Below are 27,488 nucleotides of genomic sequence, written 5' to 3' on the forward strand. Positions count from 1 at the left end.
TTTTTAAAATTTTGACCAAACATGCTTCAATTATGCTAATTAAACATAAGCCACAAAAGACTGAAACTTGAAGAAACAGTGGGGTAATTTGAAAAGGAAAATCAGTTATACAACACTCAATAAAATGCAAATTAAAGCACTCTTCCCAGCCAAAAAAACAAAAGGAAAAAAAATACTCTAACAAAAATCGCTGCTCCCATTAGAAGCTGGTGGAATCTGAAAATGCCAAAGCCTTCCAACACCTTTCACCAAATTTTTCCTACACAAAAATAACTCTGCATAAACTTTCTCTACATCACGATCCACATCATGCAAAATCACATGTGTAACCCCAGATCCTTTCCTATTCCTTGCCATAACAGCAGCAGAATAAATAGCTGACATTCTTCCTGGTGCTTTATCAAAATACCCTTTAGGACCATCTATCATAATTATGTCCCATTCTTTATCGTACACTTCATCTGATAACATATCCAATGCTAACTTACATTTTTTGTTACCTCGTAAAAACGATTTCCTAGCGGAACAATCCGGTTCCTTATGGTAGTGTTCGATTAATTTCTCTGCCTCGTACAACTTTGTCCGATAATTCACGGTGTTGGCACGGAGGAATGGGAGGTGCATGAGTATGGCCCTGATCCATTTCGGATCTTCCTCTAGGAATAGCGTCATGCCACGTGGATTTATGGACGACCACATGAACGAGTCGTGACCGAGACCGAATACGAGGAAATTACAAGGGGTTAGAGATTTGAGGACGTCGAAGGATACCTTGATCTCGTCCCTCGATTGTTGTGGTATCACACGCGACGTGGCATAGTGGAGGACGGCATCCACTTGGAGATGCCGCGATACTGTGTCATCCTCTGTTGTTGAGTTGTGGTCCGGGAGGATCCCCGGGCCCACTAGTACTGGAGCTTCACAGAGGATGGGATTATTTGAGATTCGAAATAAAATGAAAATAATTAGCATTGTACAGGTTAAACCTATGAATGCTAATTTCAACATGTTCTTGTGGGTGAAATTAGTTAGTGTTGACGCCAATTGGGAGACTTCATCTCATATTATGCTTCGAAACGACAGGTTCTTGGAAAAACAATCAGATACAATGGACCTTTAAAATTCCACTTCAAACTTGGTGTGATTGCCTTAAATTGGATGTATATACATTAAATAGACCATGTGTTTTCCTCACAAAATTGCTAGTTAATTGCACCATGTAAAATGTCCCAATTCTAAAGTTTGTGTTATTATAAAGCAAGTTTTCAGGAACTTTAGCCTCTCAAACCGTCCAAGTGTCCGTCTTCCATTATAGATAGTTACTAGTTCATGATATTGGATTTAATATTTAACTTTGAAACCTATGTAAAACGAATTTGTGGTAAGGAGAGATTGAAGGATCGATAATCTTCTTCATTATTACAGACAATTTTCAGCTATGTAAATTATAGTAGACAATAAAAATAACTAATTAATTAAAATATGTTGTAAATTGAGAACATGTCACGAACCAAAATCGTTTAGTTGTGCGAGCACCTACCATTTCCCGCCTTGGCAGGAGAACCCTTCCCTTACCCAACATGCAATCTATCAATGCGGAAGAACAATCTAATAATAATAAATCTCAAGATCAATTAAAAGAGAATAAGTGCGGAATACATCTTCTACCCAAGGCATCTGGTCTAAGTCAGCACAAGAGCTACTAATAAACACATAGGTCTGAATATATAACAAGAACGATCTGAATGTTTCCATACAAGGCTCATAACATTAAAAGGAATACTGTGCGGAAATAGATGACAAGTATACGAAGAATGGAAACTCAGGCTGCAGATCTGGCAGTAGCTTACCCTAAGTCTCCAACAACACTGTCTCGGGAAACACTCTCGAGAATTAGAAATAGAACACGTAACAGCCTCAACACTAAAAATAAGAGTAGCATCAGTACAAACAACAAGTATTAAGTAAGCATTATAGGCCAACTAAGATTAGTTCACACATATAAGCATAAAATCAACAAGATAAGTAGATAGGCACATATATAATACCCAAACCAAGGTCTCAGAATATCCCATAACCGAATCATAACCTAAGCTGAAGCTTCTAAACCACAAGTCTGTCGAGTCTGAATAATCTAAAATGATAATCACAAATTGTCATGACCCCTTTTAGAATAGCACGGACACATGCCATTCCCACCTCGGTAGGCGAAACCTGAACCCAAAACAGTTTCATAAACAAATAAAGAACGAAATTCATTTATCCTTCAAGATATAACATAACCAATATATAAATAAACAAAATAGCGGAAGGTGTTTACAACAATTTAATAAATACACTGACTCATTTTCCCATGACCTGGCCTAGACTAGTGCAACAACGACTAAGATTTTGAATGCCGAATACAACAACAATTCTAAGACTCAACCTCCATCTCAGAATGAGAAGGATGGAGACCTTCAAGATAGGGACTGTGCATTTTCCGGAATACTTCAATCAATCAATATCCTAAAAACCTTTACACCCCAAAAGGGATGTAGCAAGAGTAGCATCAGTACAACACAAGTACTGGTAAGCATCATAGGCCATCAATTGTTAGAAAAAATAACGAAAATAAAATTTACAAATAAGCATGGTAGGTAAGCTAGGTCAACAGTACATATTACCTTCCACTCGTCCCAACAATAATGATTCTTATTCTCATCAACTCTCCTCCTAGTGATTCATTTGCTTAGCTTGCCTTATACTCCCTTCTAACTCATCTAACATACGATAGACAATTTGGCTCAAGTATCACAAGTCAGCTACCATTGCACTATTCACTCTTAGTATCGGGAAGTTATCTCGTTATTCAGATGTTCATTATTCACTTGAACTTAGGAACCAAACATATACAACAGGGACAACTAGTAGCAAATATAAGTAATTAAAGATCACGGCCTCTAGTTATAGTGACTAAACCCAACTGTGTCAAGTCTTAATACATCCAATCTGAATCCGTATATCACAACCATATCACAAGAATATCACGAGAATATCATGAGAAGCTAAAAAGGTACCAAGCAATGCAATAATGTATGAAATATGGATGCAATGCAAATGCACTGTACACATGTACTCCTATGATGGAACATCACATCATGGCAGCACAACCCATAGGGGACCTGCAAAGTCCATGCACCCTTACGATTCCGGCAAAGACCTCAGTAATCGCTACCAGCACTCATACCTCAATTCCGGGATAAACATCGGACATCAGTGCTCACGTCACTCTCAGCCTACTGAGCCCAGCCCATAACAGTGTTTCCTTATATATCATCAATGTATCAACAGTATATCATAAAGGATGAGAATGCGTACAATGTATGAGTTCAATATCAGTAATAAAATAAATCTCAACAGTACCACACATGGACACACTAACAATATGAATAAAAGGCTACACAATAAGCCACAATAGGATCACAAACGTCAACTCATTACCAACAAGTAAGGTGCTACAATATCATAACAAGATATAACACTAGTCACCAATACCTAACAAGGACAATATCAAAACAACAACATCACCTCATTCCTTTACTTCCTAACGACATCAACATATGATAAATACACTTTCTAACTCATAAGGTCAACCACTAAGCATCCAATCTACAATCATTCCATGTTCCATTAACTCGTTTATCATCTTCAGTACTATATTATGATTCAATATTAATAAACATATAACCTGATTATGCATTTCATGCGAAAATCCTAATCAACAGAATGTAATAAGTCAAGTACCATACAACTAGTCTCCCCGGTCACTTAGAATCCCCTAATATTCAAAGACACGCCAACACATGAACCTAGAGAACCTACAAGCCACAAGCCGAACACATAAATCACATAACAGTATCAACCTAAGATTTCCATCCTAATCTTCAAAATCCTATACATGCATTCTCCGTTTCATCTAATACGTGTATATGTAATTCTAACCAGAGTCTACCAAAGAAAGGAAGTCGTAACCTACCTCGAGGTCGAACAAGTGCGCGAACATCCACTTGGATTCCATCTTCCATATTTGTAGCGAACTTGCAGATTCGAGATGTCTAGGAATGATGGATACATTCAAGTAAGCGGTGATTGCAGAATTCAAGGTCATAGGGGTAAAATCGTCATTTCTAAAATAATCAATCTAGATTCTTGATTATGCTATTACACCTCTTTTATGGAAACAAGGTTTACCTAAGTCAAACTTACCTTACTAATTCACATAAGACATTATTAGGCTCTAACAATTTAACCCATTTAGGAAAATAGAATGATTTCGGCTTAGAACTTGCTATTTAGTCAAGGTTTGCAATAAAAGAACCATCTTGAAGTTACTAATTGTTCTAGGTTAATCATTACCACATTTACCCAGAGGACTTATAAGAAGAGAGAAAGAACACTCATTAATGTACTAATATAATCATAAATGGTGCAAGAAGAAAGAGGGAATTAAAAGAAGATGGAATGAGGGATTCAAATAGCTTACCTTCCCAACATATAAGTCTCTAGGGTTGGAATTTGCGCTCAATGGCTACTACTAATTTGGGGAAATGAATATTAGGTCAAGTCAATAATGAGCTTTAAATAAGGAAATAACTGCCCATCAACCGTTGTGGCGGTCTAGCGGTCGCTGTGGCGGCACCGCTTCAACGCTAGATCCACCGCTGGGGCGGTCATTTAATGATTCTACACCTCCACTTCAACAGAGCTTCCTGTCATTGTGGCGCCAGCGCTGGGGCGGCAGGACTGTCGCTATGATGGTATGACTAGGCCTGGTGGCCCAATCCGATAATTTACACACAATTCGCATGACTGGTCCGATCAAGTTAGCAATTTTTAAGAGCTCAATGGTCTGAAAGGATTTTGAAGGGGTCAAGGCTGCGAATTTCACGGAAGTCACAATAACGACGAAGCGGTTCGTTACACAAATCCAAGTTCTGAACCTAGGCAGTCACTACTCCGCAATCTAACCAAGTCCATAATTCAATCTATGCCACCACAATGATACAAACAGACCATACTAAATCAGACATGAAGAGCCATATGATGATGCAGAATAAAATATATTAATGCAATGCAATGCACTGGCCAAATACCTCAAACATTTACACACATGCTAAAGGCATCGTTCGCACAATAGTCATGACCCATGGGGAACCCGCGATGTCCATGTACCACTCACACTGGAATATACCTAGGATCACGAGTCTACTCGCTCCGGAACAGACCTCGGATCACGAGTTCACAAATAGGCCGCATTATCACCCCCTGTCAAATGTGCCTTATATACTTATATTATGTGCAAGATGTATTTAAAATATGGTTCAAGTCCAGAACCCCAACATGAAACACCAACTCAAAAGTAAGCATGATAAATCAATGAAATTAAATGCCAATGAAAGTACGAGCCACAATGCCATAAGTCGTATCAGCACTTAGATAAATCAGCTCAACCATGGAATGAATCATACAAACCATCTCAATCAATATAAAGAGTCCATGCCACCCTTTACATCCAAATATAACAAGTACACCTCACAACTAAGTCTTGTGTCACCAAAGTGCTCTATTTTCTCATGTATCATGATCAGTACCAAGTCATAATTCGATATCAATATACATGTGAACTGAGAATGTATGCCATGCATGATATCATCATAATTATACAACACGATTCAGGCCTAATCTCATTATCCTTCCTTTCTGATGATAAATGACACAACAAGAGAGAAATAAGTGCAACACATATCACAACATAGCAATTAAAGCAACAAGACTAATCACAATAACATGGCAACAGGCCACAATCAACCAACCTAATAGAATACCATCCCAGATCACCACAGTACGAATATAAATACACCATCACAATGTGTAAATAACGGCAACAAGCCCACATAGTCAGAAGTCATACCAACCTAGGTAATATCCACCCAGACATTATGTCCGAAGACCTAATCATGCTTTATCCCGTCAATTCTACACAATATATACGTTTCGCTAATCAAAGTCTAACTAAGGTAAGCCATAACCTACCTTGAATGTTGAACAGGAGCCCCGAACTACTCCACACAAGCCTTCTATTTCGAAGTGCCTCAGAACGATGGTAGTCTAGTAAATAACATCACAAGCAAGTAAATGCCCACGACAACCAACTAATCGAACGAGAAGTAAATTCGAAAAAGGTTACTCAAAATACCCCTAATGAGTCATGAGGGCAAAACGAAATATTAAGGGTGAAATTACCTTACCCATAGTCCCAACAATCATAATCCTTAAATTCATGGGTTTTTCTAATCACATTAGACCCTTCAATTTGATCAAATAGTTAAAAACCCCAAATTTTGGTAAAACCCTAAATCTCATAATTAGATTCTTGGATGATCAAGTAATTCAACCCTAGAATGTGTTAATCTACACTTCTAGATGATATAAACAGTAAGTTACTCAACAATAATCAATTTATACTAAGGGTTTCATGATAAGGAGCCTAGGTCTCATCACCCACCACTTTAGGACCTTAAACCACCTTTGAAACTCTAAGAAGAAAGGTAAATAAGCAAGATAATGGGTTGGAACTTACCCCCAAAGATGATACCACCAAGTTTCTTCAATATTTGCCTCCCCAAGCTCTTGGAATTGGGTTTTAGAAGTGTTGGACTAATGGTTCGAACTTAGGAATATAAAATGAGTTTCTGGTCCCGTCGATCCGCTACAGCAGTCAACAGAATCGCCATAGCAATCCCGCAGTAGTGATCAGGCCTTCCGCTATCGCGGAAATCATTCAAGGCACACCATGGTGGCCAAGACTGCGCTATGGTGGTCAGACCATTTGCCATTGCGAAATCAAAGAAAGTCCATGCACCGCTATGGCGGTCAAAATCCCGCTGTGGTAGTCACACCAGAACCAGCAAAAATCTGGCTTTTCTCAAGTCTATCCCAAAATCCCGACATCAATCCGAGGCCCCCCGTACACAAACCAGATATGCACACATAAATAAAAACATGCTATGAATTTACGTATGGCCTCAAATTTTCCAAGTCAACCCCCAAACGAATAAAATCAAGTTTCCAACCAAGTACCCAAAACACAACCAAATGCATCGAGAACCGAACCATCCATCCTACAGAGTCATAATTGACCCTCCAGACCTCACAGAATCGACAAAAATATGAAAAATGTCTATTTACCCAAAACTCAACTATAGGTCAAACGCCTTCACTTAAGGATTCTAAATCCTTCAATTTTTACTAAAAATGCTTTATAATCTTGGGAATTCGTCAACAGGGGTAAAATGGTCAAAAGGCACATCGAGAACTAACGGATCGTTACATCAGATACCAGTTAAACAATCATTCATCCTCGAATGAAGAAAGAGAGTACGAAAGCAGACGGTAACCAAGGAACTTGTATTATAACTACCCAAAAGCCTCTACGATGAGAAGTAAGCCAAAACACTGCCTGTTTGCCTTATCAATCAAACTTCCTTAATTAGCTCAAGATCCAATTTCCCATACTCGAATTTCCTTCACAACTGATCCCCGAATATTAGAACTGCTTCTACTGGAATTCTCTGATTCGATAAATTCGTACCTCTAAAGATGACCAATAAGTCCCACAACATTTCTCAAAATAACATGAACCTTTAGATATAAACACACTCATAGCCCACTCTGAACTAGTAAAATACTCTTTTTCTGCTAACCTTTCTTTCACCCTTCTAGAGCCATTCTTCGCACCACAATTTCTTGGAAACACACGAACACAAGCCTGAAACCATGACTTACTCTAGCCAGAAATGAATAATTTCTTTATCGAAGCAACTTTAAGACATTCTATCGAACTTAGCTTACTCATAGCCGACTTCTCTAGTTCCAAGTCATCTTAAACCTTCAAATCACCATACTGGAACCCACTGAATACCTCGCTGAGCCAAGTCCGTAGGAAAACCATGTGATCACTCTAAAGACCTCAAACAACCATAGTACCTCCTTGAATCATTACTAATCCCGACGTAAACCATTATAACTGTCCAAATAACTGAACCTTGTAAAATATCATCAACTCTGCTTGCAAACCCCGATAAAGCTCGATAAACCTGCCATACCTCAAATCTGAACTTTGACCCATCGAATCCGTGAAGGTGATTTAATGGGAAACCCATAAGTCCTTCAGGAAAATATATACATAGTCCATCAAGCATAATTCAAACAATTCTGACCCTGAACAAATGCACAACCCCTAAATACCACCAATAGTCACTCGAACTGACTCCAAACCTTTCGAAAACCAATCACAGTCCTATCACCCTTCAAGGGCGACTAATTCTAGTCCGTTAATATTCTGAAACTGCTCACTCAAGCTCTCTGATTAGTAATACCCACCATATAACACACTACCACAAATATAGTCTCACCTCGAAAATACAGCTCTAAACTTCACATTATAGGGATTTTCATAAATCCTCTCCTTTAACCCACACTAATTCATCCACTGTAGAGTGTTATGAAATTATCCAACTGTGTATCACACAAGCTACTTCCATAAGCCTGAACATGCCAGTTACCTGAAATTTACTTCTTAATAGTCGCTGATCACGAAACGCTATCATATCACTTAGTCCATTTCTGTGGACTCCCTTCTTTAAGCGTACTCACAATCACACCTCATCTGAAATATGTAAGACAACATCTCCACAACCTATACTGACCCAAGTAATTTCGAAGATGTACCTTATTTTTACTGATTCTCGATCAACTATACTTTTTTCCGACACTTCAATCCCCTAATTCCAATCAAATCACAATCATATTCACCATCTAACCATTTCTAGAATCCACTCAATATAATACCGCAAAATCATAAGTCTTGCAAACTAGCCGAGTCAATCCTGGAGATAGTAGCATGTCACACACTCTACACCCTAGAGATCCCTTAACTCACTCAACTCTAAAACTAAAAACTTTCTAAATCCAACATATCACATAAACAATCCTACTATTGCTCTGACGTATAACCACCAAGGTGCCTTTGCTCAAATTCCCTTAACCCAAATTCCGAAATGTTCTCTACAACTCGATAATTAGAACCTCATCATTAGTAAACCACTTCAATGCCTTTAAACGCTAGACACCCGTGAAGAATCATCTCTTGCCTTGCCAAATTGGAACACCTCTAACCATTCGCGCGATTATCCCTTTCATTAGATCAACTCAACCGAGTAGTAATACTAGTAGCAGTAGGAACTAGCCGAACTTACACAATAGGTACAAGGCTCTCAACCCTAATCAAATATTATATCCAACACCTAATAGTTACTTGAATACTAAATACTTCGCACTTGACCAACACTAAAGTCATTCTTATTAGTCAACCACCGGCTCCCATTTGCCCACGACACTAAACCCTTATGTCTATTCTACCATGCATGACCGTAACATAATCCTTGAATCACTAGCTCTCGATTCCTCAATATCCTTATCATTCCTCTAAACACGAAGAACCGGTGAGCATACCTTTTACTGAAGGACTGGAACCATAGTTGCCCAACATCTTAAGTCTCCACTCGTCACAAGTAACATTTCTTCCGAGCTAAATCTGATAACCACCTTCCTAAAAGAACCCATAAACCACTACCATATAGTCACGTCGAAACCCAACTTAACTTTTCACAACCGAATACGAAATCCACTCTCGTACAAATTGCAACCTTAACCTGACGAGCACGTCAGATACAAATTGTTCCCTTCTTAATGGCAGAGATTAATCTATCCCAATCCTCTTTCTTACACCTCCGTTCCATTAACATGAAAGTGTTCATACCCAAATACCCTAAGAAATCTTACTTTGCTATACGTTTCCCACAAAAGTCGTCCTGTATGTCCTTATTCTCAACTTCTCTTCTTTATTACACGCGGTCACTATACTTTTGCCAAAATGTGATGCTCCTTACCTAACTTACACTCGTGCCCCGCACACCATCATAATAACCTGACGAAGTTGAAACTCATTCCCAAAACCAATCATATCTCTAACAAATCATACTTGTTATGTCATAAATGCACTTATGCGGCTTTTGAGCAACCTAACACTGAAAACATGGATATCATGTGACCCTTTGTACCATCTCTCTAATGTCTAGAGAAAACCCACACAATGAATGAGTCTCAACAACCATCCCACAAAACGAAAACCTCAAGTCCTAGTTGGATACTGAACTTAGTCACGCGTCCGAATCAGGAAGACACATCTAGTTCTATACCAAGCCATGTCAAAACAAAACCGCTGGCATAAGAGTTTAGGAAATGAGTTTCCACTATTCGTGGGAGAATAATACAAGGAATTTCATATACCAATTGGAATAGAATAGATACCAATTTGAATGAAGTAGCAAGAAAGAATGAAAGAATTGGAAGTTTCCTAAATATCCTATAGCCTCTCGTAGATAAATACGGAGCACTTCGTACAGATCCGCAAGACTATACTAGACATGCTCTTGTACTTGTAAGACCGGTAACAAAAGGCTCTGATACCAACTTATCACGACCCAAAATCGCTTAGTCGTGCGGGCACCTACCATTTCCCACCTTGGTAGGCGAACCCTTCCCTTACCTAACATGCAATCTATCAATGCGGAAGAACAATGTAATAATAATATATCTCAAGATCAATTAAAAGAGAATAAGTGCGGAATACATCTTCTACCCAAGGCATCTGGTCTAAGTCAGCATAAGAGCTATTAATAAACACATAGGTCTGACTATATAACTAGAACTATCTGAATGTTGTCATATAAGGCTCGTAACATTAAAAGGAATATTGTCTGGAAATAGATGAGAAGTATACAAAGAATGGAAACTCGGGCTCCGAATTTGGCAAGAGCTCACCTTAAGTCTCCAACAACACCTTCTCGGGAAACACTCTCGAGAATTAGAAATAGAACACGTAACAGACTCAGCACTAAAAAGAAGAGTAGCATCAGTACAAACAACAGGTATTGAGTAAGCATCATAGGCCAACTAATATTAGTTCACGCATATAAGCATAAAATCAACAAGATAAACAGATGGGCACATAATACCAAAACCATGGTCACAGAATATCCCATAACCGAATCAGAACCTAAGCTAAAGCTTCTAAACCACAAGTCTGCCGAGTCTGAATAATCTCAAATGATAATCACAAATCCAAGTTCTGAACCTAGGCAGAATAACAACTCTGTAATCTGACCCAGACCATATTCTGACCTATGACAGCATACTGATACAAACAGACCATACCAAATCAGACGTGGAGAGCCATATGATGATACAAAATAAAATATATTAATGTGCAATGCAATGCACTTACCAAATACCTCAAACATGTGTACACATATTAAAGGCATTGTTCGCATAATTGTCACGACCCATGGGGGACCCGCAAAGTCCATGTACCCCTTGCGCTAGAATTTACCTCAGATCACGAGTCCACTCACTCCGAAACAGACCTCGGACCACCGATTCACAAATAGGCCACATTCTCAGCCCCGTCAAATGTGCCTTATATATACATATATATCACAAGATAGTCCACATCGTCACCCTCTGTCAGATGTGCCTTATATACATATATTGTATGCAAGATGAATATTCAAAATATGGTTCAAGTCTAGAACCCAATATAAAACACCAACTCAAAAGTAAGCATGATAAATCAGTGAAATTAAATGCCAATGAAAGTACGAGTCACATTGTCATAAGCCATAGCAGAACTTAGATAAATCACCTCAACCATGGAATGAATCATACAAACCATCTCAATTAATATAAAGAGTCTGTGCCACCCTTTACATCTAAATATAACAAGTACACCTCACAACTAAGTCTTGTGTCACCAAAGTGCTCCATTTTCTCATGTATCATGATCAGTACCAAGTCATAATTCGATATCAATATACATGTGAAATAAGAATGTATGCCATGCATGATATCATCATAATTATACAACACGATTCAGGCCTAATCTCATTATCCTTCCTTTCTCTGTTGATAAATGACACAGTAAGAGAGAAATGAGTGCAACACGTATCACAACATAGCAATTAAGGCAACAAGCCAAGCAAAAATCAACCAATTTAGTAGAATACCATCCCAGATCACCTCAGTACGAATACAAATACACCATCACAATGCATAAATAACGGTGACAAGCCACACAGTTAGAAGTCATACAAACCTAGGTAATATCCAACAAGGCATCATGTCTAAAGAACTAGTCATGCGTTCTCCCATCAATTCTACACAATATATACGTTTCACTAATCAAAGTCTAACTAAGGTAAGCCTAACCTACCTCGAATGCAGAACAGGAGCCACAAAATACTCCACATAAGCTTTCTATTTTCGAAGCACCGCAGAACGATTGTAGGCTAGTAAATAACATCGCAAGTAAATGACCCCGACAACCAACTAATCGAACGAGAAATCAATTCGGGAAAGGTTACTCAAAATACCCAAAATACCCCTAATGAGTCACGAAGGCAAAACAGAATATTAAGGTGAAATTACCTTACCAATAGTCCCAACAATCATAATCTTTAAATTCATGGGTTTCTAATCACCTTAGACACTTCAATTTCATCAATTAGTCAAAACCCCTAAATTTGGGTGAAACGCTAAGTCTCATAATTAGATTCTTGGACTATCAAGCAATTCTATAGAATATGTTAATCTACACTTCTAGATGATATAAACAGCAAGTTACTCAACAATAATCAATTTATACAAAGGGTTTCATGATTAGGAGCCTAGGTCTCATCACCCACCATTCTAGCACCTTAAACCACCATAGAAACTCAAAGAAGAACGGAAAATAAGTAAGATTATGGGTTGGAACCTATCCCCAAAGATGATACCACCAAGTTTCTTCAATAATCGCCTCCCTGAGCTCTTAGAATTAGGTTGTAGAAGTGTTGGACTAATGGTTCAAACATAGGAATATAAAATGAGTTTCTGGCCCGGTCGATCCGCTACAACGGTCACCAAGATCACCATGGTGATCCCGCCGTAGCAGTCGGGGCTTCTGCTATAGAATAAATCAACAAAGGCCATCTCTTGTCGTAGCAGCCAAGACTGTGCCATAGTGATCCCGCTATGGCGGTCAGTCCATCCGCCATGGCAGAATCAAAACATGTCCATACCACCGCTATGACGGTGAAAACCCCACCAAGGCGGTCTCGCTACAGCGGCACCAAGTCAGCTGTGGCGGTCACAGCAGAACCAGCAAAAATCTGGTTTTTTGCAAGTCTTTTCCGAAGTCCTGACATCAATTCGAGCCCCACCTCCCCCCCCCCCTCCACACGAACTAGATATATGCGCACACATAAAAATATACTACAAAATCACCCGTGGCCTCGGATTTCCTAGAGGTATTCTAATTTACCAAGTCAACACCCAACAGATAAATTAAGTTTCCAACCAAGTACCCAAAGTGAAACCAAATATCTCAGGAACCGAACTATCCTTCCCACTAAGTCATAATCGACCCTTCGGACATCACGGAATTGGTAGAAATTCGAAAAATATCTGTTTACCCTAAAGTCAACTACAGGTCAAACGCCTTCACTTAAGAATTCTAAATCCTTCAGTTTTCACTAGAAACGCTTTATAATCTCAGGAATTGGTCAACATAGGTAAAATGGTCAAAAGGCACATCCCATTGGGTCATTACAGAATAAATAAAATAATATAACACAAGAGATATAGATAAGAAATGTAATAAGGAGGTTTCATATTTCAAGTGTGTCTTCCACAAAGACGAATGTAACAACCTGTTTGGTCGTTTTGAGCTCTAGGTTCCCTTTTTCCTAAATGACCCTTTCCATAACTTTAAAATGGTTTTTTTTACCTGCGGGAATGGGTGACACGATTTCTGAGGCATTCGGGTGAGTACCAGAGTGGAAAAACTAATTATGGAAATTCTTATGTTGAAAAAATGAAAAGGGTTGACTAAAGTCAACATCTGGGGTTAGCGAACCGAATGTAGGTTTGCACAATATGATTAGGTTCGAAACATGATTTATGACTTAGTCGGATAGTTAGCAAGGATCACGAGGGGCTCGGGTATGTTTTAGACTCTTGGTTGAGAAACTAGTTAAAGTGCTGAATTAGAATTTACCATGATTAACATCGGGTCAAAATGATCTTGAATGGGTGTTTTGAGTGTTTGGTCATCGCGATCGCGATGCCTGAGGGCGCAATAGGGAAGGGAAATTCTAGGCCAAGTCCGGTTTGGTGTTTGCGATTGCGCGGAGGGTCTGTGATTGCAAAGAGAGGACTATTCCTAGCAGTGTTTAATTCCTGAAAAGGGGATTTGACATTTCATTTCATAACTTGAGCTAGAGACCTTGGATTTGGGAGATTCTTAAAGGGATTTTTGAGTTTTGGCATGGGTGTAAGAATCTAACCTCCCTTTTACTAATTAATCATGCAATCTTGCGGATTTTAGTCTTCTAAGTCATGATTTGGGTTACAAAATGGGGATTTTAAGCCCTAAATTGAAATTATGCAATTCTTCAAGTTGAAAGTCGACTTGAAGTCGCGTTTGAGTCATTTTCCAAAATTCTGACTCTATGGGCTATGGGTAAACTGATTTTTGGACGAAATTATAATTTTGCCATCAGGGGCTCGGGGTCGACTTTTGGGTTCGAAATATTAGTACAGCAATATGGCTATCGACGAACTCGTATGCTAATGTAGAATTCTTATTTGAAAAGATTGGGATCGTTCGGAAGCTTTAAGAAAAGGCAAGGCTTCATTGTGAGCTTCAGACTTCGTATTTAGACAAGTTGAGATCTTAATTGACTATATTTAAAGCATTTTTGTTGGTAATTTACTAATGTTAAGAGAATTAGGTGAAAAGGAGGTCCCATACTTAGGAGAAGACGAGCACTTGTACGAGTATCAGTACCATGATTAGGGGAATTGTATTATAATCAAATTATTTATCTCCATTGTAAAAATTCCAAAGCGTGTGGGCATTAGCTGGTAGTTGACTTTGATTAATTTAATCGTCACGTGAGATATGAATCCCTTACTCGTTGATTATGTGTCCTTATCACTCCATAGTTCTCGTTTAAGGATGAAAAATAGCTAAATTGAGCCTTTACTTTATAACCTTGTTGCTTATGTTGTGTGCATGTCATTTTCATGCTTTCATATGGTATCTCATGCGTATTACGTGTAAGAATTCATATGTGATACTCGATATGAAATGGTTCTGGGTGCAGTGATGCAGATGATAGACGAATTTGGGCTAAATACAGGTAATGAGTGCCGGATTGACTAAGTATTGAGATTGAGAGTCGAATTGGCTGAGAACTCGATGGAAAATGGTTCGGGTGGTGTATGGACCTCACGAGTCCCCCATCTGTCATACATCCCTAATAAAGGAGTGTGTGTATACCGATTGTTAGACGGTCTTTGCATAACATATCATACCATTTCATTGATTCTCTGTTAATGCTTAATTGAAAGCTTGGTTGAAATGTGATTATCTGACTTAACTGATTACTTGGATATTTGTTGGACTTTATCAATTACTTAACCCTTGTATGTCGGATTATGATTATTCCATTTCAAAAGCTAATAGTCGTTAAGTGTGGAAGTAAGCATTCAGAAGAACAACCCTTGCCACCGTTTTAGTTTAGTGTCGGTCAATGATGTTGTTGAGTACATGTTGTCTTCTCATACTAACTCTACACTTGCTGCATCTTTTGTATGCAGAGTTTGTTCTTAGTACTAGCGGAGCACGAGAATTCACCAACCATTGAGGCGACTATTTGGGGGATTCAGGGTGAGCTTGATCCGCGACACCGAATTCCCTTTCTATACTTTCTTTCTTGTTTTTCATTCTTAGACAGTGTACTCGGGATGATTATTCAGACTTGTACTTCTTATTCTAGTAGTTTTGGTACTATGAAACCAGGTTTTAGGTTGTAGTACTTCTTCCACTTATTTATGATTATGAGACTTAGTTATGACTTTGAATTGGTTTTACTTCATTCTTTTCGCATATTATACTTGTTTGAAAATTTGGTAAATCGCTTGTGGATGGTTCGCTCACCGGGTGGGGGTAAGTGCCTTCACAACTTGGAACTTAGGTCATAACAATTTGGTATAAGACACGACTACAAGAGCAATGTCTAGTAGAGTCTTGAGGATCAGTATGATGAGCTCCATACCTATCTTCAGGAGGTTATAGGACATTTAGGAAAATTATATTCTTTCATTATTATCGTGCGTAATTGGTTATAGTAGATTTTAAAGTTTCTTTGTTTCACTCTCTCATATATGGCGAGGACACGATCGACTGCAGCTGGAGAACATGAGCCTGCACCGACTACCAGGTTGTTGTACATGGATGAGGCATGGGACATAGTAGGGGCGAAGCAAGGGGAAAGTCCTTGTTACTTTACCAGCTAGAGGCCGATTACCATTAGCTGTTAAGGGTCGTGTTAGGGATGTGTCTCTAGACCCAGAGGATGTTTCGGAGGAGTAGCTGATTCAGGCAGACGAGGTTGGACCCGCACAGGTACCCCTCAAGTTCATTGCTACTCATGTCCTTCAGGATACTATGGTGTGCATGTTGGGTTTTATTAAGATATCACCCAGGCATCCATACTACTGGTTACTCTAGATGGTTCTTACAGGAGGGCTGGAGCTTAGTCTCCCGATCCAATAGTTGTTCCAGAATTTAGGATCCAAAGACACAACCAGCTGCTGTTGTGGCTCCTTTGTTTATGGGCATGTCAGCTCTGGGTATTGCTCCACACCCAGTTGCTTAGATTACTATGACTGTGGAAGAACAGAAGTGGTTTGATCAATTTGAGAAAATGAATCCACCACAGTATGATGGACGATGCTTATAAGTTATTGGTTAGTCGCCATGAGAGGTTGCATAAACTGGGGTTAGTTGAGGCCAATGGAGTTGACTTCACAGCTTTTTGGATGATTGGACCCACTAAGCAGGAGTGGGGGTCTATGTTGAGACTAGGCCAGCTGGGTCGCATCCTCTTACATGGCTGAGTTTACTGGAGTATTTCTAGAGAAGTTTATCCCACATTATGTGAGTGAGGACAAAAAGGATCAGTTTGATAAGTTGTGATAAGATGGGATGTCCGTGAAAGACTATGAGATGAGATTCCATGCCATATCTCATCATGTGTTGATGATTTTTCGCGACAAGGCCGAGAGGGTAAGGAGATTTGTTGGAGGGCTGATTTATCCTATTTGTGTTGTTGCAAAACAAGTAGCGGATTCAAGAGGCACTTTTCAGAAAGTGGTGGATACTACTAGAAATGTTGAGCTTATTAAGCGCTAGGAGTTGGAAGGGAGAGCGAGCAAGGAGCCCCGCATTTCAGGTAGTTATAGTGGTACCTTATTTGGAGGTAGGGGTCACTTTGGGCGAGGTTATCACCTCCATTCTAGCAAACCAATGTTACGGTTCACTTTTATGTGAGGCATAAAAGCTACTTCATAATTGTGGACTCTATTTGGATTTTGGATTTTTTTAGAGTCGCCACCTAATTTATTAAGGGAAATTAGGAAAAACGACTGAAAAGGGTTTAGTCAAACAAGAGGTAAATCCTTTTTAAATCAGAGTTCGAGGTAAGGGTTCTAGTGATCCCCTACGTAAGGTTTTAAAAAACCTAGTATTAAGGATCCGTAGAATACGGTTGACCTTCAAGCTTCAATGTGTGATTATTGTAACTATTTGCTAAAACAGTTTTCTTTCTTGTATAACTTGTCATGGCATATCATAAAATACTTTGGCAAAGTTTCCTTTATTTGAAAATAAAAAAGAGTTGGATTTTTCTTGGAAAAATACACATAAGGTTTTAAGGTCATTTCATTCGGATCAAAATACACTTAAGATTTCTCTTAGGTAGAGTTCAACTATCTTGGTCCAATGTTATGCCTTTTATTCCCTATAAATTTTATTTAAAAAGTTCGCATATATCTCCTTTACTAATATGCCATGGGTTTATACAAATATGAAAAAAAATGTTTTCTTTCAAGATGTAATTGATCCATTTTAAGTCAATATGACGGTCAATCATATCCTACTTCAAAACCTTTCCTCAAACTAAAGTTTAAGTGTATTTCCCTTATTTGTTTAACTTAATTTTGGGCTTGGTGTCACGACCCAACCAGAGGGCCATGACGGGCGCCTGGAGCTAGCCTACCGAGCACCACAAATTATACATGCATCTAATCATATAATCATACCTGAGTGGGCCATCTTGCTAACTCATAAATATCTCTAGCGGTAAGGGACACCAGCCCAAAGGATACATAAACGTCATCAAGCTGAAACCAAGTATACAACAAAATAAGGATTGAGAAGGTCATAGAACATCTAACTGTGCATATCTGTCTACGAGCCTCTACTAGAGTACATAACATAATAAGGACAGGAAAGGACCCCGCCGTACCCATCTGTACACAAGGGATCATACCAATTGGACTGCAACTCCGGAACAAGTGGAGTGCTCCTGTACAACCGTTGAGAACTCAGCCTATGAGTCTGAACCATCTCCCTGTCTACCTATGGGCATGAACGCAGCGTCCCAAACAAAAGGACATCAGTACAAATAATGTACTGAGTATGTAAGGCATGAGCAACAACATAATGAAAATATGGAGATAACATAAGATAAGAAAGATCAACCTGAACCTCCGAATGCCTCATAAGGCGGATGTCATGCATGCTCAGCTTTTAAAAAAAATATTTTCATACATATATAATATAAGTGTTAGTGCTGCGGAACGTGCAGCCCGATCCATAAATGTTAGTGTTGCGGAATGTGCAGCCCGATCCATATATCATATCATCCTACGTCTAGGGTATCATCATATCCTGCCCACTGCAGTGGTGTGCACATCTATGTGCCTGCTTAGTCGACTATAGCGCGGCGCGGTATGAGAAAATACATACATATATATAAAGCATACATGATAGCCCAAATGAAAGCTATAAGTCTATCAGAGTGACGTAAGGTCGGTAACCTGCGATTATCATTATGGAATTATCATCATCGCTATATCTCACCTTGAATGAACAATTATCATAAGGTGAGATCAACGATAATGAATAAAATCAATAATCATGAAACAAGCTCAATAATATCATAATTACATCAATACTCTAAGCTTTGGTATCTCTAGAAATGGAATCATCATCATCATGGAGAACATTTATCATTAATATCATAAGAACCTTGAGAATCATGAGCTTTGAGCATTTTTTTTTTTAGGAATAAGGATATTATGGATGGTGTGTGTAGGTTCACAACAAGGAATCATGACTTAAGAAAGAAAAGGGTTAGCCTTAACATACCTCAAGTAGTCCAAGCAATCCAATAATCGAGCTAATTACAACTAGTACGTCAATCCTATAACAAGAAATACACATACAAGCTTAGATGGCGCTAGTATATCACGTATATCAATGATAGCTTGATTCTAAAGTAAATCGGGCAGCATTTCCCCTTACTCTCCAATCACCCCAACATATACAACAATCCCACAATAACAATAACAAGCTTACAAAAGTCCTTAAATACTCCTTTCACTGCCCATACAAAGAATATACACCAAACAACCCAAAGTATACCAATATACACTTCCTTTCTTCCAAATTAAGGAGAATAACCTCATCAATATCAGCAACATTAGATATTGTCCACAACATGCACAAAACAACCCATGAACCCAACAACTACAATGCAACCCTTTATGACTTTTTTTCCATAACTATTTTCAATTTTAGGACTTGCTAAACCTTCAAATCAACTCAACATAAGGCAAAAAAACGAAGAACATACCTTATACTTGAAAAACTTCAACTCACACAACCCGTTTTAAGACTAAGTTCATCACAACTCCAAGTATAAGCAAGAACAATCACCTTTTATAAACTAGTTGTGGATTTGAAGCTTGATCTTCTCTTGAAATAACTTTGGATGTTTATGGAAGGTTTAGGATGGTTGAAAGAGAGTTGAAAAGGTCTTGAAGGTCTGATTTTGGTGATAAAATGAACCAAGGTCGTGCCCCTCTTATTTATAATCAAAAAATAAATCTCCACCGCCTCAATTCGACGACAGCATCGACGGACCGTCAACATGTCGACAGTTCGTCAATGTGCAACCATCGAATTACATTGTACGGGATGTATCTTCCATTGTACGTCTTCGATTTGTGATATGTCAGTTGCATTGGAAAGAAGACTCGCTGAACTTCAATTTACATAGGTTATGCATTCGATAACTCCTCGTATTCTAGGAAATATACCTCTCTAAAGTTTACCCAAAAATTTTGTCCAAAATTCTGCCAAATTTTCCCAAATTTTCGACAAACTTATTTTTCTTCAATTTGCTTGATCCTGGGACCTTCAGACCCTTGCTTAGTACTTATTAAGAGTATTCCTTAATCTTATAAGAGTTCTATGGTCTCTCCGAGCTTACGTTAGTTTACTTACAACGCAAACGACGCAAAAAATTTCGAGGTGTAATACTTGCTTGGCCCAAGAGTTATATTTTTTAATCCTTAAGTCATTATGAAACCCATTATTATCATTTGTCACTTTATATAAAAAAACAGTTTCAGTTTTATAACCTATTAAATCAAAACACTGCAGATTTTGCTATCTCAAAACAGCCCAAACGATTTTCTACTTTTACCACCGAAATTCAATATCTAAATCGTTAATTTTTAAAAAATCATTTTGTTTCAAACTCTTGGAAATGTTACCCTTTTTATCCTTGTTGGGTCTAAGTTTAAAAATCATTTAAAGGTTCTTAACCATTCCAAATGATATACGCATCGTTTGCCTAAAACGTCTAAGTTCGTAATCATAAGGGTTTGAACATGTACAAACATCCTTTAAAAGTATATTTACAATATAGCTATATAAAAATAAAGGAGAAGGAATGCTGATGGGCACAACCATTTTTACCCATGGTTTGGCCTTCAATTGATTTCAGACTCGATAGAAAGAAAAAGAAGGGTTGGGCCTCTAGCCCAACACAGCAAGCGTTTTTGCAGCTTCGTGCCAAGCGGCCCACGTTGTACATGATAGTTTAGCATGGATTTAAATGACTTGCATATAATCAGCATATATCGATTGCATATAACATATATTACCAAAGTGAATGTCCAGACAAGACTCAATATAAAAAATGAACATAGTAAATAGGCCCAATCAGTCGCATTAAATAAGGAAAGCCCAAATCTAAGTTGGGTGTCAAACAAAGCCAAAGTGAACCCAAACTAGTTGTTATAGGGATAAAATTAACGAACATGCCCAATTTAGTTAAAACATCATCTTAATTCCTCGGAATTATCATGATATACCATAAGTGTACCTGATATACCACTCGATATATACCGAGGTATATAAAGAGTGTGTGTGTATATATATATATATATCTGTATACCTAGTGTATATTTGATTCCAAAGGCACCAAACAACATAGGTAAAGAAAAGAGAAGAAGAAGAAGCAATTTGAGTAAGCAAGGAATGAGTATGCAACTTGAATCAAACCACATATACGCATGTATACACATGTACAAATGATATATACCAATACATTCCATATATTCCTTGAGGACTATTAAAATGAAGAGTAGTTCACTTATTGGCATGACATTTCTATTCCTTAAAGGACACAAGAGTGCAAGCTACTGGGACATTGTTTTAAGGATGATGAATTGCCAAGTAGTAATGTGTCATAGCCTAAACTATTTCAAAATAAGAAATAGCTTTATAATTCCCCAAATCCATGACATCAAGAAATAACAAATTAGAGTATAAATACCAAACAGAAAACAAAACTATGTCATTTTTCAGTAGTACTAGTACTATACTTAAATTTCAGTACTTCACTTCTACATGTCATTTTTTACATAGCATATTCCCTTTTCCTATCATGAAACCTTAGATGATCCCATAGGAACATGACTCAACAAAAAAGAATTCCAACAACCTAGGATCAGTTGTACTAGGCTGAGTTAGATGAAACTCAAAGTCTTTCCAGACTTTTCCCTAGCACTGGGTAAGTCACTCATTGCCTGGTCATACCCCAAGTGACAATCTCTTAAGCTCCTTTACATTCAGTGTGATCACAAATAGTGTTACCACTCACCTTTAAATGAACTATCTTAACTCAATTTAGTCATGATGAGCTACTTCGGTCAAACTTCTTTTCATAAGCAATCGACATTTCGTATTAGCAAGCAAATCAGTGCTATAATATTCCAAACAAACAATCTATCATTTTGTTATCAGAGACGGCGATTTAAAACAAGGTTTATACTCCTTAAACTAAATTACCTAATCATATCAATCCTACTTTGTTTCTCTCAAAATACTTTCAAAGAAAGAAACAAATCAATGCTAGGTTTTCCTCACAATGACCATCATAGAATCAATCTTGGACATTTCAATTCATATGTACCCAACATATGCCATAAAACTACTGTCAAGTCAAACCAACTAGTATAAGAAGTTTAACATCGTCCTTTAATTAGTCTTTAAGCACAATCATGAATTTAACCAAAGTTAACTGATTCACAAACCCAAGTATGTGGACCAGGTGGATATAATAAAAATAAAGATAAACATGAAAGGTCATACATAAGGCAAGGCAGGCTTCTTAAAAATAAGATAATGCTATCACAACTCATGGGAAAACCATTCTTAACCTAAGCAGACATTTATAAAGGTAAGCATACTTACATTTGACAATTCATGCCTTATATCACTAATTCTCTAGGCATATAAATCACTTAAATAGAATATTCCTCACTAGATTGAATCTGAATGATACACACATAGAAACAGCAGGCAGAAACTTGACATGGTTCAGACTTAGCTTAACATGGGCATAAGGATACTAACTGGTTCCGTTATTGGTTACACCTGTTGAAAGTGATTGGGCCAGACAGATTAATCACATAAGGTCAAAAAATAGTTCAATCCAACCTTCATATGTCACAAACAAATACTACATGTGTCAACTAATGCATCAGAACATGAATATCTAAGCAAAGCTGCCATATTGAATTGTTTTGTGAGCATACAGCAACATCAAGATAAAATACGCAGAAAAGTTCACATTTAAAACAATATGCATGATGGTAAACAATAATGGAAGCATTTCCTGAATTTAAGCACATTCATGGCCCATAGCTAAACACAGTCAGTTATGGGTTATACCAATGAATCAACAAGTGACCAACATTCAAAGGTTTAGATCATATTCAATCTTTAGACCGGTTACAAGTATGCTGATAATAGAGATTACCCAACTTGACACACGTTTGTTCAAATAACATTTAGGCTAAGCTATAACATACCAATATTTTGAGGAACAAATGAAACTGGACAATGACAATGTTTTATCATCAATTTAACTGAGAGGGGATCATGAACCAATCAGCATTACCACTGATAATTCTTAACTTTAATTTGTCAAAGAATTTGGTAAAGAATTAACCCCTTTTAGATTAAGCTTTACTGATACTAACATACTGAGCTAATGTTTCATCAATCATAAATGATATAGGTGCACTGTCAATTAGAATATCTCAACAACAATATCTAACCAACATTATGCATTTGATCTAATCAAATTTAGAATGCTAATGACTAATCTACTAACATCTAAACAAAAAAACATACAAATTCACCTTCAACTAAATATAAGCAAAAATCATGCTAAGTAAAACCACATATCATAGATGAATGATCAAACTGAGACAAAGGGATGTCATGCTAACACTACTACTACCCCTCGTTAATAGTGAAACCAGACTAATAGGCATGCTTGCATAGGAAAATGACTAAACTTACACTAAAATATGACTAAGCTATATCTTGAACACATGTAAACTACTGATTAAGCATAAATAGACTAATGCTATCTAACTAATCAACAACATAGCTAAACTAAACTAAGCTAGCAAATATGCAGACGATATTAAAAAATCAAAGAAAACAACTAAAAGGAAAAACATTTACCTTTTTCAGGTGTAGCCTTGATCAAGAATGGAATTGGAGACTTCCTTTGCTCCTTGCCAACCCACACTCAGCCACAAAAAAAAAAGAAAATTAAAATTTTAAACTATGAAAAACTCGAATAGTTAAAGGTTTCAGCAGAAATGCTAAACCCTAGGAAATTCGAGTATTTTTTGCTCTAAAATGAGATTTGTGTACATATTTCGGTCTCAGTAAATGTGAATGATGGGGTTCTTTATATAGAACCCTATAAACCCTCAAAGTTGGTTCAATTTCGATGTGGGACTAAGATATTTCAAGGGATTTATCTTTGAATCCTCTTAATTCATTGGTAGCCAATAGAAATTGAGACTTTTAGATGAACAACAAGACAAAACTCATTAAGAATGGTCGTCCTTGTTGTGCAAAAAAAGAAAAGAGAGAGAAAAGGGTTTTTACCTCTTATGCGGTGGTTCTTCGATGGAGAAATGGTAAGAGAATACCAATTAATGCCCTTACCTGTTTTGGATAGTCAACACTAATACAAAGCTATACACTTGAAAATTTGCTATTTTCAGGCCATGACGACCAGAGAGAGAGAAAGGGAGCCTGTGGTGGCTAGGGTTTCTCGTTGAAACCATTTACCAACAAAGAAATAAGGGCCTTTGGTGTATGTCACGCTTATAAGTGTGTTTGGGCTGGGTATGGTCCATTATAGACTGGGCTCAGCCAAAACATAACAAGTGAAGAAAAGTCTGGGCTAGATGTGTATACATATGTGTGTAAATACATGTATATACACGCGTATACATATTCATAAAGGGGTAATGTTTGTCAAATATATGGTTAATTAGTTTAATAGATAGCCATATTAAAGGTGTGACGACTAATTATCATTTTAATTGTAGCCACATTTAAATGTAAAACCAATTAGCCCTTTTTAAAATATGGCCAATGCATAAGATAAATTAATTATTTCAATTATAGCCCTAGTTAAAACATAGCAACTAATTGGCTTATTTCAATTATAGCCGTAACAGAAATTAAATTTTAATCAAGTTTTTGGAAATAATTGTAATATAGCCAAATAAATCATAAAATTGAGACTTAATTGATTATCCATTTAATTAATCAATTTTCTTGATCTAAAGGAGTAAAATTATTTATCAATTGATCATTAATAGTTTTTAATTAATTAATTGTTTCCACTATTTTGAATTCAAATCTTGATAAATATGTTTGAAATTCTTAAAATATACCAAATATACAAGATGAAATATATTAATATATTGGATGATATTTTACCAAATGAAATGGAAAAATATCACCGAAACGATTTTGTAAAATCATTTTTCGTTTGTAAAATGTACATTTTTACTTCGTTTGTGATTCAAAAACTCCGAATAATTTAATAAAATTATTGGAGGTAAAAAATTAGGTGTCAAAAATCAGTTCAGGCAGTGATGCAGACACCTATAGGTGGTTCTTCTGGGTGCAGTGTGCTCAATTTGGGATAGGGTTTCCATGGTTCTTCTTCTATGCTCTCAGGTTGTGGTGGTCATTTGAGCTATTCTGTCCCTTCTCAGAAGACTATGGCACATCGGGAATATTATGAGTGTGGTGATCTGGATCATTACATAAAGGACTACCCCAAGTTTAGACAGAGTGGGTCACATTCAGGTTGTCAGGGTTCTATACCTAGGGCAGCAACACAGTCGGCTAAAGGTAGTGCACACATCAATAGATGTGGTGCTCATTTTGGTAGGGGTGATTCTCAGTCCAGCCAAGGTGGTCGTTGTAGAAGTTCTTAAGTTGAGGATGGATGTGCTCTGCTATGCATTTCCAGGCACACTGGAGATAGAGGCTTCTGATATAGTTATTATAGGTATTATTCATATCTGTCATCAATCAGCTACAATATTATTTGAACCAGGCTCTACATATTCACTTGATTTTCCTATTTGTGTTCTTACTCTTGTTGGGGATTCTGTAGTGGTTGATCAAGTGTATCGATCTTGTGTGGTTATTTTGATGGGGTATGACACTTGGGAAAATTTGATGATTATAGACATGGTAGAATTTGACATCATTCTAGGCATGGATTAGTTATCCTCTTATCATGCAATCTTGGACTGTCATGTCAATAGGGTTATCGTTAGCTATGCTGGGAGTTCCTAAGTTGGAGTGGAAGGGTGCCCTTGGTCATGCACTGAAATGGGTGATAACTTTTCTCAGGACTCAACAGATGGGTGGAGAAGAGATTCTTGGCATATTTGACTCATATTTGGGATACTGGCATCGTTATTCCTATTCTTGAGTTAGTGTCAGTAGTGAGTGAGATCTCAGGGGTGTTTTCGACGGATCTACCTAGTATTTCAATGTTATATCCCGTATTTTGTACATTCGAATGTTTCAAGATAATCGCGATAAGTTAAGGGCAAGGCTATTATTTTCCTTCCAATTTTATTTTAATACACAAGTTGGTTATTAGTGGTATGGAAATATTGAGAAAGGCTAGGGGTAAAAAGGGAAATTCAAAAGAGGGTTCATGATAAGGCCACCTATGGCCGTGTGGGTCCCACCCATGGCTTGGCCAATTAACTCAAGCCATGAGTGGGGGCATGTGTCCACTTTTTATTAGTAGGAGCTATGTATATATATGGACAAGTGATGACATAGCAAGACAATTATTCATCTTTTTAATTCAAGAAGCTTGGAGAAGGAAAAAAAAAAGTATTCGGCCATGGTTGGCCGAATTTGATGCTCTTGGGGTTGATCGAAAAATAATTTTCTTCTAGCATTTCAACCAATTCGAAGGTCGTTATTGACGTGGAGTAGTTGTTGGAGCAAGCAAAGCGTTCATTTGTGCAATTTGCAACCCTAGCCAAGTTGAGAAGTTAAAGGGTAAAGGTAAGATTTAATCTCCTTTTCTATGTGTTAGGGATGATTTGTGAGTGTTATAGTATGTAGAAATGGATAAAATTCATGAAATATGTGTGTGTGGGTTGTGGCTATATAGGGCCTACCTTGGTAAGATGTGATGAATTGATTTTATTTAATATTTTTGGTTGTTGTTGTTGTGGATTCCATGATGAAAATGAGGGTTTGATGTCTTAAAATGAAGTAGTAATCGTTGTGGTCTGTTGTGGAAGTTAATGTGATGTTAGTATGGTTTCTTATATTTGCATGAATGATGTTGTTAACGTGTGGTTGTTGGTATAATTCATGAACTTGGAAGCGAGGAATGTGTTGTTGTTGTTCTTATTGAGCTTGGAAGATTGTAAGTTGGGTTGTTGTGGTTAATTTGAATGTAAATAGAATGCCGTCGAATTATGTAGAAAGGGTTGCTAACGTTAGAATGCATTTTGAATTAATTGTTGAAGTTGTTAATATGATTGTTGGTATTGTT

The 27,488-nt window shown here is 37.5% G+C and overlaps 1 protein-coding gene across 3 annotated transcripts; it reads right to left on the bottom strand.

Annotated features, from left to right (window-relative positions):
• LOC132603324 (arabinogalactan O-methyltransferase 1-like) lies at window positions 1-24,712 on the bottom strand. 3 transcript variants are annotated; one of them, XM_060316324.1, is made up of 3 exons: window positions 24,104-24,712; window positions 19,421-19,475; window positions 1-1,923 (listed from the first exon to the last, which is right to left on the bottom strand). In XM_060316324.1, the coding sequence occupies exon 3, from the start codon at window positions 1,006-1,008 to the stop codon at window positions 178-180; it is 831 nt and encodes a 276-aa protein (XP_060172307.1). In that variant the 5' UTR covers window positions 1,009-1,923; window positions 19,421-19,475; window positions 24,104-24,712; the 3' UTR covers window positions 1-177. The 3 variants fall into 3 exon arrangements, with proteins under 3 accessions (XP_060172307.1, XP_060172308.1, XP_060172309.1); XM_060316325.1 differs by lacking the exon at window positions 19,421-19,475; XM_060316326.1 differs by lacking the exons at window positions 19,421-19,475; window positions 24,104-24,712 and adding an exon at window positions 4,019-13,349.
• Window positions 24,713-27,488: the final 2,776 nt, after the last annotated feature.

The sequence above is a fragment of the Lycium barbarum genome, chromosome 7 (genome assembly GCF_019175385.1).
Source record: "Lycium barbarum isolate Lr01 chromosome 7, ASM1917538v2, whole genome shotgun sequence".
Classification (NCBI taxonomy): Eukaryota; Viridiplantae; Streptophyta; class Magnoliopsida; order Solanales; family Solanaceae; genus Lycium; species Lycium barbarum.

Bases quoted from the DNA above. Each gene is read 5' to 3' on its own strand.
- LOC132603324 (XM_060316325.1), bottom strand. From the start codon at position 1,008: ATGTTGAAATTAGCATTCATAGGTTTAACCTGTACAATGCTAATTATT.